Source organism: Danio aesculapii, chromosome 17, assembly GCF_903798145.1.
Source record: "Danio aesculapii chromosome 17, fDanAes4.1, whole genome shotgun sequence".
Classification (NCBI taxonomy): Eukaryota; Metazoa; Chordata; class Actinopteri; order Cypriniformes; family Danionidae; genus Danio; species Danio aesculapii.
In genome coordinates, this window is record NC_079451.1 from 4204486 (window position 1) to 4225297 (window position 20812).

Here is a 20812-nt window from a genome sequence, read left to right on the forward strand (position 1 = left end):
GTGCCTGATGGGCAATAACTAAATGCACTACAGAATGTTACGTTTACACACACATGGACAAATTACATGTAAATGCATCAGCTTTTTACAGGGTAAAACTCACTACTCACTACTCTTGAGTACTTTTAAAATGGCTACTTTTTACTCATACTTTGAGCAATATTTACAACAGATACTTTTACTCTAACTGCACTACATTTTTAGGCAAGTAATGGTACTTTTACTTGAGTATGATTTTTCAGTAATCTTTCCACCACTGCTTATTAAGGACTGTAAAGTTTGAGCTTGCGAAAGTCTGTAGTACAACACTGCGAAAAGGGACGGGATTAAAAACGATGATTAGACATTTAACAAAAAGCGAGCTATTGGTCCATATTTTAAATTTCTGTCCAAGAGGTCTTGTTTTGACCCTCGATTGGTCTCACGCAGTCATGTGATGCGTTTTCGCAGGCACGAGCTTGCATTTCCATTAAGTCTATGGGGAGAAAAGTGGTGGGTGACCGCAGCTTAAGAAATAAAACTATACAGCAACAGCCTCACACCAAATTAACTGGATTAAAACAGAGGATTAAACAACTCCACAAACAGCATTACTGGCATCACTGATTAAAGTTTGACTTTTGAGTAAAGTTTGACAGAGGTTTCTATTTTTTATGAAAATGTTTCATTTGACCTCACTGTCATGGAGATCAGAGGCTTCTTTAGTTGAACCTTTCCTCTTTTATCTTAATGCTTCTCTGGCTGTTGTAACCGTGTTTCTGAAACTCATTGGTAGGGCCAGATGGAATCTGCGGACACTATTTCTGCGCAGAATTGTGTTAAAAATCTGCAGATTTGAGTACCATAACTAAAACCTTAATATATATGAAATAAAAAGTAATACCTTTTTAACTTGTATTTAATGTTTACAATGCAGATCCAATTGGATCCACTTTATTTGGTAAACAAAGCAAGTCTCTCATATAATATATCTACTAAAAGACAGAAAATCTTACTTTACAAACTGTATTGTAAATAAATCACATGAATATTTTCATATTAGTCAATAATATTACTGTAATTAATTTAAAAACTGAATAAATCTAAATTTACATAAGTAAATAAACAGAATCAATGCGGAAATCTGCGGAATTCTGCGCGCGCAGATTTCGTGTGGGCCTACTCATTGGCTATGAGAAGCTATGTAGCTAAATGTTACAGATATAATCTATAGTATTTTTCTAGTAATTTCTAGCTAATTTATTTCATGTAATGTTGTTTGGGTAGAGTCACTTGTGGTGAATTTTTAATACTATCTGGATGCAGACTTGCATATGCAAGCTGAGGCATGCAGGTTCAGACATGCAATGTCAGACACAATGCACTAAATGGAGCTAGTGTGAGGGTAGGTTTAGGTCAGGGGTGGGCAAACTCGGTCCTGGAGGGCCGGTGTCCTGCATAGTTTAGCTTCAACTCTAATCAAACACACCTGAACATCCTAATCAGTGTCTACAAGATCACTAATTATCTATAGGCAGGTGTGTTTAATCAGGGTTGGAGCTAAACTGTGCAGGACACTGGCCCTCCAGGACCGAGTTTGCCCACCCCTGGTTTAGGTGTACATATTAAAATCATTGCATGCAGTTCAGCTTGCAGCTGCACCAGGTCTGCATCTCAGATTTTTACATTAAAGATTTCTTGAATGAATGTAGATGTAAGCAAACGCATTTAAATCATTATCACTAGAAAAGCCTGCAAGATACTAACCACCAACTCAGAGAATCGAGCATGCAGTTCTTCCTCTGGGGGCATGGGGGCACTGAACTCCAGAAGCTGCAGCGGCACACTGTCTTTCAGGTTGATCTCAGGGGGTTCACCACTTTTAAAGCAGCACAGGATTCCCAATGTGGGCTGGGTGCGCTTCCGGGGAGGCATCCTCTCCATTAATGAGGGGCCGACAGCCAGAAAGGCAAAGACTTTGCTATCTAGGGGGCATGATCTGAAAGAAAGAAAACATTTTTTAAAGACAATATAAATTGCAGTTAGATAGCAAAGAAAATGTGTTCAAATGCATTGGAAAATATTGAGAGAACATCAAAAAACGAACCAAGGCTAAAGCGTTATGTTTAGAGCCGTATTTCTGCAATTAAATGGGAAAAAAGAAGTACATTCTGCCTGGTGTTATTTCCTGTATTAAAGTACATCATTGATGTTGAATCTTAAACCAGTTTCACAGCAGCCGGCTTGCTCAGCTTCAGAATTGGAACATTAATGACAGATAGAGCTTATTGTTCTAGAGGCTGTAATCCTTCAGCTGTATGGAGTGGCCATGAAGGAGCTGGCCCTCTGACAAGCGACCACGCTCATCACTCTCCAATGCGTCTTTGGTCCATGTGGGCATAGAGAATGGAACCTCCTGGCACCTCCCTGGATGTGCTGGCATAGCACCCAAGGCGTTACAAAGACCTCTCTGTTTTCAGGCTACAATGTTCACCAATTGCAAAAGAAAAGGAAATTGAGGGGTGGGCATGAATAATTGCCATAAGGAGAGAAAGTGACCATCACACACACCGGGAATGGAGAAAACACTATAGGGGAAAACAACTCACTGTTTCTAGACTCTCACAAGTCAATTTTTAGAAAATTGCAGCAAACAATTTATATGAGCTGAATTTAAACCAATTAAATTTAATTTAGTAACATTCAACTTAATTTGTTTGATTAAATTCAGCTCATTTAAATTGTGTGCAACCACTTACCTTTAAACGTAGTAAATGCAATGAATATTTTTTTCAGTGTAGTTTTATCTAATAAGCTCACCAAATGTTTGTGACAAGAAAATAAAGCTCTTAGCCTTTGGTTATTTCATACCATTTCTCAAATAACTGTAAATATCAACATATTATTGACTTAAAATCATGTATGGATTTTGGGAGTTCCAGGGTTATCTGGCAGATTTGTGTCATGTCATTTTTGTCCACTTATCCGGGGCCAGGTCGGGGGGACAGCAGTCTTTAGAGAAAATTCCAAACTTCCCTCTCCCCGGCCACTTCCTTCAGCTCCTACGGGGGGATCCTGAGGCGTTCCCAGGCCAGCCGAGAGACATAGTCCCTCCAGCGTGTCCTGGGTCTTTCTCTCAGTGGGACATGCCTGGAATACCTCCCTATAGGCATCCAGGAGGCATCAAAAACAGATGCCTGAGCCACTTCAGCTGACTTCTCTCGATGTGGAGGAGCAGCGGCTCTACTCCGAGTTCCACTCGGGTGACAGAGCTCCTCACCCTATCTATAAGGGTGCGCCCTGCCACCCTGCAAAGGAAACTAATTTCGGCTGCTTGTTTCTGAGATCTTGTCCTTTCGGTTTTGACCCAAAGCTCATAACCATTGGTGAGAGTAGAAACGTAGATTGACCGGTAAATCGAGAGCTTTGCCTTTCGCCTCAGCTCCTTCTTCACCACAACGAACCAGTATATTGACCGCAATACTGCTGCCACTGCACCAATCCACCTGTCAATCTCACGATCCATCCTTCCCTCCCTCGTAAACAAAACCCCAAGATACTTGAACTCCTCCACCTGGGGTAAGGATTTTCCTCCAACCTGGAGATGGCAAAGCACCTTTTTCCAGTGGAGCACCATGGCCTCGGACTTTGAGGTGCTGATTCTCGTCCCAGCCACGTCCTAAACCTGATAGTTTTAACTAAAGTAAATAGCTAAAGATAACATATTCCTTCTTTGTATCGCATATATTTTGTTCATATTTAGCTAAGCTTGTGTTTTGCATAAGCTTTGTCCTATCTAATGATATCTAAGGGAAAGAAAATACAATATAAAATATAATATTATTAAATTAGTGGTGGGCTGTTATCGGCGTAAACGTGCTGCGTTAATGCGAGACTCTTATAGGGCGATAAAAAAATATCGCCGTTAATCTATTCTCAAAATTGGGTTGAGAGCTGGGTCTATTCTACGCAAGCTATAATGACTTTTACCTTGATATTTTAGCGTGGATGTATAGCTGGCCGAATTGCACTGTAGGTGGCGAGAACGAGTCTTCGAACCTGTGTGTATTCCTACTGTGAAATTACCACATCAAACGTGACGTGCTAACATGGATGCAGTTCACTAGAGTGAATCTGAATGTTAGCTCCACATCGAACAATCAGGCACCTGTAGAGTTTATGCGTTCGAGTAAAACATATACAAATAAAATGGACCGGGTGCTTTTTAAAATGAATGACGGTAAATGAAAGTCTGACAAAAAAGTGCCTTTCTCAATCAAATCAGCAGGATGCCCTTCTGGGTCTTTCAATTACTTCGATGACACTACTGACTACACTTACATGGATGTCTGTAATCTAGTTATTTGCCTTAATAGACAATAATATAATTAAGGTGTTTATGTGAAGTGCTTTCATGTTAGAGTTTCCTGTAATTTTGGATGACTTTAACTGCAGTTTGGCAGTTTCACATTCACTCATGAACATTTCATTCATGCCCCCGTGACAAACTGGGGTATTAGACGCAAATAAGGAGTAAGAACTGGTGAGAGTGTTATGGAATTTAATATCGCACGCCAAATGGAGAGAAAAATTTTCCGCATTCGCGATGGGTGTGTGTGTGTGTGTATGTGTGTGTGGTCCTTTACTGACAGCCACGTGTGTGGATCTTGCCACGTGTGTGAAAAGTCTAATAGTTTGTGGTAATAGTTTGATTGCGGTGTTTACTTCAATAATGCCACTAATATATGTATACTTCACGTCTTTATTCCATTTCTGTTTAGTTCAGTTACGAATCTAGTCTGATTAAGGTCATCAAAAATCGCTTTTTCGAGCTTATGTAGGCCTACAGTTCAACATTGATGTTTAACTGAATAAAGATTTAGTAAACACAAGCACATCTTATTGAACATCATGTATTTTCATCACCAATTATCATAGTAGAAAAGTTTCTCAAGCAGTTTGTGATGCATTTTGGAAACAGGAGATAAGCCCCTGGTCTAATGCGCCACCTGGCTTGACAAACCCGTTCTCAAAGACTTACTTTTAGTCATTATTTGGGTAGCACACATATTCTGAATGTCTTTGGCAGAATTCAAATGAGCCATTTAAATCTAGATTAATCAAGATTAATTGCAAGATTACAGTGAGATTAATCTAGATTAAAAAATTAATCTAAGCCCACCTTCATTGTGGTTATCAGACTTAAGGAACATATAGTCAGCTACCCTAAAGATCATTAATTCAAATTGCCATTCAAATGAACATTCAAATAGCCATTAACAGCTGTTTTAAAGCTTCTGCATTCATTTTTAATGCAGTTTGCATGTACAGCTCATAAATAAGCTTCTACTGCTGTATCTAAGAATAGAGCAGTGGTCCATTTTTTATGAAGGCTTTCATTTGAATAATTAAAAGAAGCAGTCTGAATACTGTTTCACACATATGTTTCCAAACATTTGTTAAATATCAAATATTGTTACTTCCATTTTACTTGATTAAGACTCATTTCCTTAATAAACAAACACCAATCAGAGTCTTATAATCAAGATCACATCAGGATCTAATTTAACAACATTTATATTATGAGGTTCAGATGCAGTAGATACCAAACAATAGGTTTAAAATAAGTCTATCAAAAAAAAGGTGTCTTGGAAAATAAGAGATAGCAATCTTTTGCCACCTCTTGGCACAGTCTTCCTACACATTATTGTGTGTACACAAATTAATTATTACCTTGGGTAGAACCCCTAAATATGAAGTTACGGTGGTTTAATTAATTAAAATTGGGTAGAACCCCTAAATATGAAGTTACAGTGGTTTAATTAATTAAACTTGGGTAGAACCCCTAAATATGAAGTTACAATGGTTAAATTAATTAAAATTGGGTAGAACCCCTAAATATGAAGTTACAATGGTTTAATTAATTAAAATTGGGTAGAACCCCTAAATATGAAGTTACAATGGTTTAATTAATTAAAATTGGGTAGAACCCCTAAATATGAAGTTACAATGGTTTAATTAATTAAAATTGGGTAGAACCTCTAAATATGAAGTTACGGTGGTCTAATTAATTAAACTTGGGTAAAACCCCTAAATATGAAGTTACGGTGGTCTAATTAATTAAACTTGGGTAGAACCCCTAAATATAAAGTTACAGTGGTTTAATTAATTAAACTTGGGTAGAACCCGTAAATATGAAGTTACGGTGGTTTAATTAATTAGACTTGGGTAGAACCCGTAAATATGAAGTTACAGTGGTTTAATTAATTAAAATTGGGTAGAACCCCTAAATATGAAGTTACAATGGTTTAATTAATTAAAATTGGGTAGAACCCCTAAATATGAAGTTACAGTGGTTTAATTAATTAAAATTGGGTAGAACCTCTAAATATGAAGTTACGGTGGTCTAATTAATTAAACTTGGGTAAAACCCCTAAATATGAAGTTACAGTGGTTTAATTAATTAAACTTGGGTAGAACCCCTAAATATGAAGTTACGGTGGTCTAATTAATTAAACTTGGGTAGAACCCCGAAATATAAAATTACAGTGGTCTAATTAATTAAACTTGGGTAGAACCCGTAAATATGAAGTTACAGTGGTTTAATTAATTAAAATTGGGTAGAACCCCTAAATATGAAGTTACGGTGGTTTAATTAATTAAAATTGGGTAGAACCCCTAAATATGAAGTTACGGTGGTCTAATTAATTAAACTTGGGTAGAACCCCTAAATATGAAGTTACGGTGGTCTAATTAATTAAACTTGGGTAGAACCCCTAAATATGAAGTTACGGTGGTCTAATTAATTAAACTTGGGTAGAACCCCTAAATATGAAGTTACGGTGGTCTAATTAATTAAACTTGGGTAGAACCCCTAAATATGAAGTTACGGTGGTTTAATTAATTAAACTTGGGTAGAACCCGTAAATATGAAGTTACGGTGGTTTAATTAATTAGACTTGGGTAGAACCCGTAAATATGAAGTTACAGTGGTTTAATTAATTAAAATTGGGTAGAACCCCTAAATATGAAGTTACGGTGGTCTAATTAATTAAACTTGGGTAGAACCCCTAAATATGAAGTTACGGTGGTCTAATTAATTAAACTTGGGTAGAACCCCTAAATATGAAGTTACGGTGGTCTAATTAATTAAACTTGGGTAGAACCCCTAAATATGAAGTTACGGTGGTCTAATTAATTAAACTTGGGTAGAACCCGTAAATATGAAGTTACAGGGGTTTAATTAATTAAACTTGGGTAGAACCCGTAAATATGAAGTTACAGGGGTTTAATTAATTAAACTTGGGTAGAACCCCTAAATATGAAGTTACGGTGGTCTAATTAATTAAACTTGGGTATAACCCCTAGGAAGTTACAGTGGTTTAATTAATTAAACTTGGGTAGAACCCCTAAATATGAAGTTACGGTGGTTTAATTAATTAAACTTGGGTAGAACCCCTAAATATGAAGTTACAGTGGTTTAATTAATTAAACTTGGGTAGAACCCCTAAATATGAAGTTACAGTGGTTTAATTAATTAAACTTGGGTAGAACCCCTAAATATGAAGTTACAGTGGTTTAATTAATTAGACTGAAAACTGTACTAATATAAGTGCAGGAACAGGTTTGTAGACATACTGCAGAGTCTGATTTTAGATTCAAAGAGCAGTGGTGTATAAAGAGAGACAGACAGGGGGTGAGGGCATTTCTCATTCAGACCACGACCACATCATTTCATCTTATGTGCTTCTGGAAGTAGGTCAGTGGTGGAGAAAGGGAGGGGTGTTTCTCTCTCACGCACACTGCTCAACTAGTTTCTGTTTCCAGAATTATTTCTTCTTGCTTGTGTGATCAACATGTCTATCTCAAGCTGTTTTCAGCTTTTCTTCCCTGTAGCAAAACAATGAGAGAATCCTTCATATTCATGTAATATATAATACATAATATTAACTTCAAATGATGTGCCTTAACAGGAATATTCATTCATTCATTCATTCATTCATTCATTCATTCATTCATTCATTTTCTCCTCGGCTTAGTCCCTTTATTAATTATCCAGCATGTGTTTTACCCAGCGGATGCCCTTCCAGCTGTAACCCAACACTGGGAAACATCCATACACACTCATTCACACACATACACTACGGACAATTTAGCTGATTCAATTTACCTATACTGCCTGTCTTTGGACTTGTGGGGAAAAAAAACGGAGCACCCGGAGGAAACCCACATGAACGTACATGCAAACTCCCAACCTCCACACAGAAATGCCAACTGACTCAGCTGGGGCTCGAACCAGCGACCTTCTTGCTGTGAGGCGATTATGCTACCCACTGCATCACCGTGACGCCTTAACAGGAAAATTCTTTTATTCATTAATTTTCTTTTCGGCTTAGTCCCTTTATTAATTAGGGGTCACCACAGCTAAATGAACTGCCAACTTATCCAGCACATGTTTTACGCAGCGGATGCCCTTCCAGCCACATCCCCACACTGGGAAACACCCATACACTCTTGCATTAACACACAAACACTATGGCCAATTTAGCTTATTCAATTCACCTATATCGCATGTCTTTACACTATGGGGGAAATCGGAGCACTTGGAGGAAACCCACGTGAACACAGGGAGAACAAGCAAACTCCACACAGAAACGCCAACTGGCCCAGCCTGGACTTGAACCAGCCACCTTCTTGCTATCGTGCTATACTCACTGCACCATCGTGACTCCCTTTAACAGGAACATAAATTGTGAAGCTAAATTTACCTAGGAATTTGAGGTCAATGTTCGATAATACATTCTGGAAAGCACAATGAAATTAAAAATGTTCATTCCACTTTAATAAATGTATTTAAGAGAGTGTTGACACTTATCGACATTTTAACAGCAACTTCAGTTTGTACCATAGATGATATTTATGAAGCTGTATTAAGTTATTTGACGGGTTTTGATACATTTAATGAGAAATGAAGGTGTAGACATAGTCTGTCTGACAGAAACTGAATCAGTGATTCTGAATCAACCAACCAACATAGATTTTTTCATCCATGGATAAATCATGTAGGAAACAGGAATGAATGTGATGGAAATTACAGTGTATTCAATGAATGCGTACTGTTGTTTAACAATAAACCTTTTTTTAGCTTAAAAAAGCACCCCCAATTAATTAATCAAATTAATTAATTAGTATCTTTATTAAATATGTTCCAATGAAAAATTGTAAGTCTGTCCTAAATGGAATATGGCAACTAAACTGATGAAAGTTCAGTGCATAAAGCACAATAAAATAACTGTGATTTGACTCAACTAATGAATTTACTCATTTACTCTCAGAAATAAAGGTACAGGAGCTGTCACTGGGGCAGTACCTTTTTAAAAGGTACATATTTGTACCTGAAGGGTCCATAATGGTACCTCAAAGCTACTTTTTAGGTACATTTGGACACTGATATGCACCTTCGAGGTACCACTGTGGACCCTTTGGGTACAAATATGTATCTTTTGAAAAGGTACTACCCTAGTGACAGCTCCTGTACCTTTATTTCTGAGAGTGTGGTATCCCATAGCAAAATACTAAATTCTAAATATGTTGTGCTGTATCTTGAATTTAAAACATAGTGGATTGCTGTATTCAAAGCACTGAAAGTTATTTTTATAAAAATGGAATTTGTTAACTTGTAACAAATTAAGTCAAAGGCTAAACTAACTAAAGCTAAACTAAACGGTAAATTAACCAAAGATGATGGAGCAAACTAATCAACCTAAACTAAATCAGATGGATTTGTACTGAATCCTGAATTTTACTGAATCCAAAATTATCCAGAAGTCTTTTACAGATCCTTATTGTTCCAAACGGATGTATCTGCTTTATATTTTAAAAGAAACAAACTACTTAAAGTCAGTGTGCAAGAATCTGCATTATTTACAATTATTTACAAGATGAGTGCATGAGGTAGAAAGTATTACTGTGCCACTTTTCCCCAAGCGGACATTACGGTTGCTGAGACTTCCACAAATAGATCATTTGACTGATATGTGGCTACTATTTATAACCAGAGTTATTGGTTAGTTGTTAGACAACATTCCATTATAGCATATAGGTCATTACCCATATGTCACTGTGAGAGAAACATGATCACAGTGCCTCAAACCAGTGCCTATGGACATAAACATGCTTCATCGGTTGAAATGCCATGGTTGGCACACAAAAACCATTAAAAAACATGGCACTTAGCATATATATATATATATATATATATATATATATATATATATATATATATATATATATATATATATATATATATATATATATATATAAAATAGTATATATATATATATTTAAATAGTCATTTAGTACTATAAAAAGCATAAAAATAAAGACAAGTATGATGTCTACCAACCACAATGTGTATTTTCAACACATTTTTTGATTTTGCTGTATTTTCTACAGAAATTTTCATTATAGTCTAAGTCTGAATGTGTTGTTGTAATTTTAAACATATTAACATAATTATTTTTTAATAAAAAACAAATTAATCACTCTAAAAGATTTTTTACAAGACGAAACAAATTATTTCCTGAATATTCATGTTTAATATTATATAATAATAATATTATAATAATATAAATCAGGAAACTGATGTGTCCACAAAATTGTTAAAATATTAAAGTTTAATTTTGAGTGAACCTTGGAGGCACAGGACGTCAACATGACGTCATATTGACGTTGTATTCCAATGTTGTGGCGACGTTGGATTTTGTTTGGAAATGAAAATCGCGTTGACATCAGAACCCAACGTCAGGCCGACGTCAATGTCCAACGTCCAACCTAAAATGAACCAAATATCAACATCTAATCACGTTACACCTTGACGTTGTGTGGATGTTACCACTATGACATCCATCAGATGTTGGATTTTGGTCACTTTCCAACACAACCTAAAACCAACCAAATATCAACGTAATTTGACGTTGTTACTGGACGTCAAAATAAAGTTGTCCTTAGACGCTGACTAGACATTGATATTTGGTCACCTCACATCATGACCTAAATCTAACCTAATATTAACATCTTATGATGATGTTTGCCTGCTGGGAAAGAGCACATGGGCCAGTTATTTCAAGATGGCTGAAAAGTATGAAATAGGGATCATACTGAAAAGTATGATTAATATCAAATGTTCTCCCATCAGCATTTTTACACAGCTTTTTGATTATCATTAGTGAAACAAGAGTTTTTCTATTTCTTGCATTATAGCAATTATTTTTTAGGAAAATGTACTTTTGTACCAATGTACCATTCTTTCCTTGATCTCATGTAAATCATCTGAGTGTAAATTCCCAATGATAATCAGGCCAATCTCAACAAAACACAGACTACTACATTACTGAGTCATTAATATGCATTTGATCACCCCCCCCCCCCCCCCCCCCTTTTAATTTTAAGTTTAAGCTTATATTACCATTGATATGCAGGAAGACTAAAACCAAAGACTATTGAATAAACGCCCACCATGCCATGTTTTTGCATAGTTTTCTTTACATTGCTAAGCGACACAGCTGGTGTGTATATTGACCTTATTCTACAATGCGTTAAGTGCACTTGTTCCTGTGCTTGTTTTATAATGTCCAATTCAGTTGCCTGTGAGAGAAATGACTTTGAATAACAAACCGCAGAAAACTGTCAAACTACATGCTCTACAAACAAGTGTTTATGATAAAAACAAGTTAGGTTATGATATATGTGTGTATATATATATATATATATATATATATATATATATATATATATATATATATATATATATATATACAAAATATCAAAATCTGTTTTTTATGACTAAAAATGAATGGAAGTGAATGAGACCAGAAGTAGAGTCAATGAGGTTCCAATGGCTGCACACACTCGTGTGTGAAGATTAAGGTTGCTAGCACACTCATAGACAACAATGTTTAGAAGTTTAAGATGTGGTGTGGTACTTTACATTCACTGTGTGATGAGCCTTAATAAGCAGTTCTTCTCAGCCTGCCATCTCTGCACAGCACATCAGAATGCAAAATGCAAATATACCCATATTTTTGCCAACCCAAAGAGGCATAAGGTCTCTTTAAATGTATCTTTTGCTATTTTAAGGCTAATATTGTGAAATTTGTTGCGTTTGTAATGAGGCAACAAACACATGAAAACTGCTGAATATAATTACAATGCACATTTCTATATTAATAAATGAGTATATAAAACTATATATACCGTAAGCCACATACCAACTATGTAGCTTTATTTTGTTTTCAGAAAAATCTCAGACAAGGTATACTTAGAATCATTACAGGAATAATTAACCTAATTTCTGAAACCTACAGTTAGGCACATCAACACAATTTTTACATTTTTGCCTCGATGCATCAACACAATGGATTTGAAATGAAACAAACAATATGTGATTTAACTGCAGACTGTCAACTTTAATTTGAGGGTATTTACATCCAAATCAGGTGAACGGTGTAGGAATTACAACCGTTTGCATTTGTGCCTCCCACTTGTTAAGGGACCCCACTTGTGTTATTCCCTCATTATCCCAATTACAATGACGAGGTAAAAGGTCCAGAGTTAATTTCAAATGTGTTATTTGCATTTGTGTAACTGTGGATGCAGGAGGAAGCTGTCTGAAAGGGATGTCCGAGTGCTAACCCAGATTGTATCGTAAACATTTTTTTATGTTACAGCCTTATACCAAAATGGATTCATTTAATTTAATTCCTTAAAATTTTACACACAATACCCCATAATGACAATGTGAAAAAAAAGATTTTTGAAATTGTTGCAAATTTATTAAAAATAAAAAACACATGTACATACGTATTCAAAGCGTTTGCTCAATACTTTGTTGATGAACCTTTGGCAGCAATTACAGCCTCAAGTCTTTTTGAATATGATGCCACAAACTTGGCACAGCTTTCTTTGGGAATTTTTGGTTAGAGAGCATAGAGATGATGGTTTGATGAAGTCTTCATCAGACAGGTCAGCTGTTTTGAAGGAACAGAAAGTGGATTGTTTAATGACTAATTTTGTATACATCTCAGTAAAATTGTCCCAAATGATAACATGACATGCTATTGCAGATTTTTGCATCCTATCCATAGATTTGCCTTTTGATGTCTTTGAATGGAAGTATATGGAGCTTGTGGTTAAGGAGCTTAAAAATTGGTTACAGAGTGTTCAATGAGATACTTGACTGTGATTGGTTGTTCAAGTCAAATGAGTCCACCCTCATACCTGACATTTCTATGCAAAGATATACATGGGCAGAGGCTGCAGAAAATATTTAGCTGGAAAACAGAGTTAGGTTTAACTTAGTATCTCTTAGTATGTCACAACTAGGCTATATTATTATTATTATTATTATTATTATTATTATTTTAAATATTTTTATACACTGCTAATGCAACTAGCCCCAGGGGTACAACTTTTGTCCCCTTGCAGGGTCCAACATTTTTCAAATGGTAAGCCCCATGTTTCTACATATTTCTCCTGTGGTGCTATAATATATCAAAATTTGCCCCCATGTTAAGTCAATAGACAATAAACCCCCAACTTAGAAAAGTCATAGCACACCACTACACTATAACCTCCACAATCTGACCTCTCTCAAGGGCCTAAAAAACTGTGGGAATAGTTACACGTGAATAGATTGTCCAGACTTGATGTTGATGTATGGAGCATAATGATACTTATTTTTGCCTAAAGACAAGCACCATAAATAATACAATATGTTTAACACATAATTGAAATACTTGCGCATACAGCAGCTCTGGAAATAGAACCAAAGCATTGTCACTCACAACAGCTGACAGGGCTTCTTCAGATACATCCAAGGGTAGCGATCAGACATTTGATCTCCACTACTTGCCTATTTGTCAAATTCAACCAGGAGCGAAACAACAGGAAATGTGTATCTGCACTGACCTAAAAATACAGCCAATCAAAACAGCTCTCTCTGCTTGCATGATCCCTTGCACTCCTAACGCACTGCAGCTGAAGAGACTAAAGCTAAGCAAACAAACTCTTAGCGTTATGACTTGTATTTTCCTGTCTTGAACAACTAAAGAGCCTTGAAATATAAAATCTGATTCCCCAGTCCTGCACCAAACTCAACAGTCCTTATATCTCTGAAAGCTGAACACAGAACCATATTTCTGGAATATGAATTTTAAACTACTATTGGCAGGTTGTTTGATATGTGATATAAGAGTTTACCCCAAGGAGTTCTGAATGTTTCTGGGTTTGTATAATGTAATAGAGATGAATACATTAGCCCAACACAGATCAACGGCTATTTCATTATTGACCACCCATTGTCACATTATTGGAGCAATAAGAAAAAAGGCTCGGTCGCGCATGCAAAATTCTGTAATATAATGCTGCGAAAAGGGGTGGTATAAAACAATATGATTAGACGTTGGTGAAGCGAGAGATTGCTCCATATTTAAAATTTCTGTACAGAGAGGTCACGTTTTGATCTTCTATTCGTCTCACGCAATCACGTGATGTGATTTCTCAGGTCAGAGTTCACCAAAATTTCCAATGCAGCAAACTGCGAAACTCAACACACATCAAGCTAGCATTTCCAGTCTGCCGCATTCGCATACATAAGAATGGAAGTCTATGGGGTGAAAAGTACAGTGTGACCTCAGCTTAACACTTCAAAAATTGTTAATATTAATGTATCTTAGCATATTATTAAGATAAAATGTTATCTATATATAGAGCCAATGTTACCAATTGTATTAATAATAGTTCAGCATGAGTAATTAAAATCCAAACCTGAGCTTATTAACCTTAATTTACTGTGAAATCATCATGAACTAACGGTGAACAGCATTATTTTGATGAACTATTTCAATGACATTAACAAGATCAATAAATTCTGTAATAAATGTATTGTTTATTGTTTTTTCATGTCAGTAATGCATTAGCTAACATTAATTTAAGAACCGGCATCACGGTGGCGCAGCGGGTAGCCCAATCGCCTCACAGCAAAAAGGTCGCTGGTTCAAGCCCCTGCTGGCTCAGTTGGCACTTCTGTGTGGAGTTTGTTCTCCCTGTGTTGGCGTGGGTTTCCCCCACAGTCCAAAGACATGCGGTACAGGTGAATTGGGAAGGATAAATTGTCCGTAGTGTATGAGTGTGAGTCAATATGCATGGATGTTTCCCAGAGATGGGTTGCGGCTGGAAGGGCATCCCCTGCATAAAACATGTGCTGGATAAGTTGGTGGTTCATTTTGCTGTGGCGACCCCTGATTAATAAAAGGGACTAAGCCGAAAAGAAAATGAATTAATGAACGAGATTGGCCATAGTGTATGTATGTGAATGCAAGAGTGTATAGGTGTTTCCCAGTGATGGGTTGCGCTTGGAAGGGCATCTGCTGGGTAAAATATATGCTGGATAAGTTGGCGGTTCATTCCGCTGTGGTGACCCCTGATTGATAAAGGGAATAAGCCGAAAAAAATGAATGAATGAATAATTTAGGAACCATTTTAAAGTGAAGGAGAGATGCTAAAGCTGGGTCACTATAATAAAAATAATTCTCTGGGTCACAATGTTAGATGTTTAAAAAATCATTATGCAAACTGATCTTTCAAGAGTTCACACTTAGCTGATGACTGATTATGAATCTTATTTGGCATGCTGTCCCGGGAAAGAGCCCTGAGCTCATGAGATCCTCGAGCGCGGGGCTCCCTCCCTTTTGCAGGGCAAAAGGGGAGTTTGAGCTCAGGTAGATCTCGAGAACTCCCCTGCTGTAGTAGCTAATGAACAGATAGTGATTGCTCTTAAGAGATAACTACTTACTAGGAGCATGTCTATGTTGCTGATTTGGATTAGTCAATTAACTTAAGTTGCGTGTTTTTGGATGGTTGGAGGAAACCGGGGAACCTGCGAGAAACCCATGTGAGCACGGGGAGAACGTGTAAACTCCACACAGAAACGTCAGCTGGGTTGTTAAGGACTAGAACCAGCGACATTCTTGCTGTGAGGCAACAGTGCTGGGCCACCGTGCCACCCATCTAGGAAAAAAAAGAGGAGTAGGGGTGGAAGGGGGGATTCTTCAAAATGAAGATGGCTGTTATATGGAACTTAGTGGCTTAGGAGTCGTCTGATTGGTGAATCATAAATTGAATAATGCGGGACCAGCTGCAAGCAATCATAAGCACGTGATCCTCTCAAAATTAGTTCATAAATAAACTTCACTTATAGAAACGCATAGATCTGAAAGTAATGTATTAATATGTATGTAACTCTATTAATTATAACGTCTAATATGTGATCAATGACAGTGCTGTTTATTCTTCATATTATTCCTGTTTGCAACATGAAACTATTTAACTTTTATTTCAATTTTGTATAAACAATATAAATAAATTAAGCAAAGGATACAATTAGATAGACTGACAATATAGCAATAATTTCAACTTCTTGAGTGCATTTTTAATAATACCAATCACAGCAAGATGTAAGGCACAAACAAAATGATCAAATACCTCAAGCAAGCTAATGTTTACATAAAAAGTGGAAATATGGAACAACAAAATGCTAAAGAACCAATACTGTATGTTGAACCAATACTGTATTTTAACAGATGTGACAAAAAATTGAATCCACATCTGACACTGCATTACCAAAACATAGCAGCGGCCATTTAGAGTTAATTCCTACCTCATTTAAGTCAGATGGCTAAAAATAAAGAATTAATAAATGCATTTATATAGCATGTATTTCTTTACACAAAATCACTGTATAATCCTATGAGAACATCTCTCCTCTTTTCCACCAGTGTGCATCTAATGCTGAGTTCAGACTGCATGATTTTAGCCCAGATTTTGACTCGCCGACATGTTTTGAGAAATCGGAGACAAATGCCTGAAATAACAAGTAAATCGGTGCTCGTTCACGTGAGTGACAATCACACAGCATGAACTATCAAAGATGCGATCTGAGAGAATCGCAGATGAGTCGCTGACACCCGTGAGATATTTGGCGTGCTAAATATCTGGAGCTGTCGGCGATTCAAATCATGCCGTGTGAAATGTGTTCTAATTGAAAATAACATCAACGATCACCTACAGCCAACGAGAGAGCAGTATCTACTAGTATGGGTATCTGCAAGCCAGCGAGAGGCTGGGGGACAAGTTAAAAGTAGTGGAACTTTGACTGGAGCACCCGTGTCTGTTTGACGTGTCATCTGAGTAATACCACAACCGGGTCAAAAAGTAAAAAAGTTGAGGAGAAATTGCTAACTTCAAAGCCAGGTGAGCAAAATGAGGACATTTTCTAAAGCTAAAGCCTTTTTTTCCATTATGTAGTTAATAACGAAAGATATATTACGTGACCTTGTATTGTTTCCATGTCACTTCTCCCGTTTGTTTGGTTGTGAGACGTAGATTGGACAAAGTTGTCCGATTCTTCCTATTGTAAAGTCATGCCATGTGAATGTCGTCGATCCATCCTGCAGTGTAAACACAGCACCGACAGAACGCTATACCCAGATAGTCATGCAGTGTGAAAACATCCGTGACACGACTACTTTGAAAATCATGCAGTCTGAACTCGGCATAAGTGTATAGTGTCCCTGTCACTATAATGGGGCATTAGGTCCCCACATAGACCACGAGGTAAGCACCTACTGCCTGCCTCACTAATACCTGCTTGACAGCAACCGGTAATCTCACATTAAGGTACTGACCAGGGGTGCGTTTCCCAAACTATCATTTAGGATGCAAGTTCCGTAATTACAAACATTGTTTGTTGATTTGCCGTTTCCCGAATCCATCGTTCAAACAAACATTCGCAACTTCCTCTGGAAGTGTAGTTAAAAACATAGTTTCTGGCTGTGTTCTATTCCCACTTATCCCCCCTATGCCCTATTCATTTAGAACATGTGGCTCTCCAGCTGTCTCCCTTCAATTAAAAATTAAAACTGTCATAAAAAATTATTTTCCCATTGAAAATACAATTAAAATGACCTTTTTATTGTATATTTTTACAGCAAAATGGATAAAAACAAATGGACATTTCAACCAATTCGCATGTGCAGCGCTGTGGATTAACTTCAATCAGACACCAATAAAGGGCCAATAAATAAATCTGCAACTTACATTTCTATAGTAACCTTGCGCACATAAATTCAAACAACATTCATGAGTGTTGATGGTGAAAAGAAAAAAATATATATAAATTATCCTTTCCAAATACATGGACTTGTTTGTCATGTGATGCATTTTTAAAGAGCCATACTCCCAATGGCTCTTTAAAAAATGCATTTGCCAAAAAAAAAATCAAAAATGGCTCTTTGCTGAAAAAAGGTTCCCGACCCCTGATTTAGAACATTCTAACATTTAAACTTGGAATGATTTAAAATAAAAAAGCATTAAAGTCATCTCTCTTAGGTGTAACTTGCTTTTAAAGTATTTTTACAGTTCAGTTTTAGCGACCTTGTTTACAGTTGTGCTCCCTTGGCAGTGCATGAAAACATTGATGTCATTTTGAACACAGCCGTGGCTCATGACGAAAGCTATTCACCTTATTCTCCGCGTACGAGCGGGCGCAGCCATTTGAATCATTTTGGCTCGAGACTTCCGCTCTCATTCACTTCCATTCATTTTTAGACGTTAAAAACAGCTCGTTTTGCTGCTTGGTGTTGCAAACTGATATTTTCTTATTATAGTATTCTACTTTGTCTGTATTGTAATGCAAACACTTGTTTGTAGAGTAAGCAGTTTGACCGTTTTCTGCCGTTTATTATTCCTAGTCATTTCTCCCATAAGCAACTGAATCGGAAGTTCGAAAACAATCGCAAAAACGCGCGCACTTCCGCATTGAAGAATAAGGTCAATAGGTGAGCTATTATATAATAGCGGAATTTATGTTACGTCTCCAAAGCTTGTGGAAACAGAAAACACAGCATCCATTAATGCTTTTAATTTATAGTAGGTTATTTATTAAGTATCTGTACTGTATATGACATGGGCCTGTTGGTTAGAACATTTCTGCAGTGGTTTACATGTGTCAAATTGTAAAAGTAGACTTTTAATTATTTTATTTTTTAATAAATAAACAATATCCTACTTAATCATTATCATCATCATCATCATTAATATTATTATTAGAGTAGGATTTTTTTTCATTTCCTAATAAATCATAAATAATAAATTTCATTTTTAAATAAATAGCCTCATTATTCATTTATATATTTTCTATATGATTTTAGAATACGTGTTAGCTTTTGTAAGTGATTTTATGTTTTAGAATAGAATATGTAAAGCTCTCAATAATATTTGTAAAGCAAACATATGTGCCATTTACATATATTTAATTAATATGGAAAACAAGTGCATGTTTTTACCAAAACTAATATCTGATTTTATTTTAAATGCGTGTGCATGTAAAACAATCTAAGTTGCACAAATAAATGATGGGGTTCTCCTCTAAAGAAGTTGTTATTCCACCCTGTTTAGAGCACCATTATGGGCGTTTTACATTGTAACTAACGTGGTTCAAAGGATGGATCTGCGACAGAGAAACTACAGGTTTTGGGAAACACTCGTTCTTTTCCCAAGCGATGCATCGTACTATGATAGTTCAGCCGCGAGTTACGTCGATGTTTGGGAAACGCACCCCAAACTCAAACCTGCTTCAGTCTGCAACCAGACTTTGCTGTTAAATCCTACTAATATTTGATGTACACTTTAGGAAATATGACAAAAAGAAAAGAGTTACGGTATGAGATTAATTTCACGTGACACCTAATGTACTTCTACTCAGGATGATGTAAATCATAAAATATGTGGAAGTATAAGCTAAGTGCATGGTTGAAAAACAATTACATGACTTTTCTGCCAAGACTAGTAACTTATGATTGAGAGCAATGGCAACATTAATGCGAGAGGCAGCACTTAACTGATGTCAAGGTACAGTAGTTATGTACAGTATGCTTATACAACCTTTCTCTGGCTAAATGTTATCTTTGTCCATACACTCTTAATGATTTCAAGGGAATTTGGTTACATGGAACAGACACCAGTAGTCAGAAACCAGTAGAAAACATCATGTCCCAATATTATGTACAGGAGCTTTACATCATTCTAAAATAATCATTCCATGCTTCATTTTTCAACATGCCAACTTCCCCAGACCAAATATGGGCATGTTAGTCAGTCATCTGTCTTAACACACAGTTTAGATCTGGCATTTAAACTCATGCAATCCTGCTTAATATAAACTGTATTTGATGTATTAAATATGAGCGCTTAATGTCCTGGAAGTAAGCAAGCACTTACCCACTTCAAAGACCAACCCTTTCGGATAAATCATCCTTCCCTTATTCACTCTCAGCCAGAATATGTCCTAGTGCCCATCAAATCTGTTCATCCATGACATCCCAGATGCACTTCTCCGTTTACTTTTGGTTAAACCGCTGTTGCATCTGTGCCTTAAGTATGTAGAGTATATCAAAACAGTATTTCCAAGTCAGAGTGGCCTGAGAGCTACTGCGCCAGAGCCTGCTTTTCAGCTGACTGTGCTGGAATCGAAGCTGTTGACATTGCTCCCTCCCTCTCTCACATTGCTTGCTCTTTTTCTCTCTCCCTCTCTCCTCCCATACCCCTTCTCTGGAATCCGGGCTTAGCGCATGACAGCATGCTTGTGTGTATCTGTAGACCATCATGAAAAGTAGAAACAAAACTAGCGAGAGAGCAGCATGAGAAGGGCTGAAATCCTCTTAGCTTCTGAGTGATTCAGCCTCCTTCATATGAAGTTCATTCTACATCCTTAGTA

General features: G+C 36.7%; 1 protein-coding gene across 1 annotated transcript in view; it reads right to left on the minus strand.

Annotated features, from left to right (window-relative positions):
• The window catches only part of daam2 (dishevelled associated activator of morphogenesis 2), a 79370-nt gene extending 58798 nt beyond the window's left edge, over positions 1-20572 (minus strand). The window contains exons 1-2 of the mRNA XM_056476466.1: positions 20317-20572; positions 1747-1978 (exon numbers count right to left, since the gene is read on the minus strand). Coding sequence (XP_056332441.1) covers positions 1747-1923 — 177 coding nt within the window. The 5' untranslated portion in view covers positions 1924-1978; positions 20317-20572. The remainder of the gene's footprint in view (positions 1-1746; positions 1979-20316) is intronic.
• Between the last annotated feature and the right edge of the window lie 240 nt (positions 20573-20812).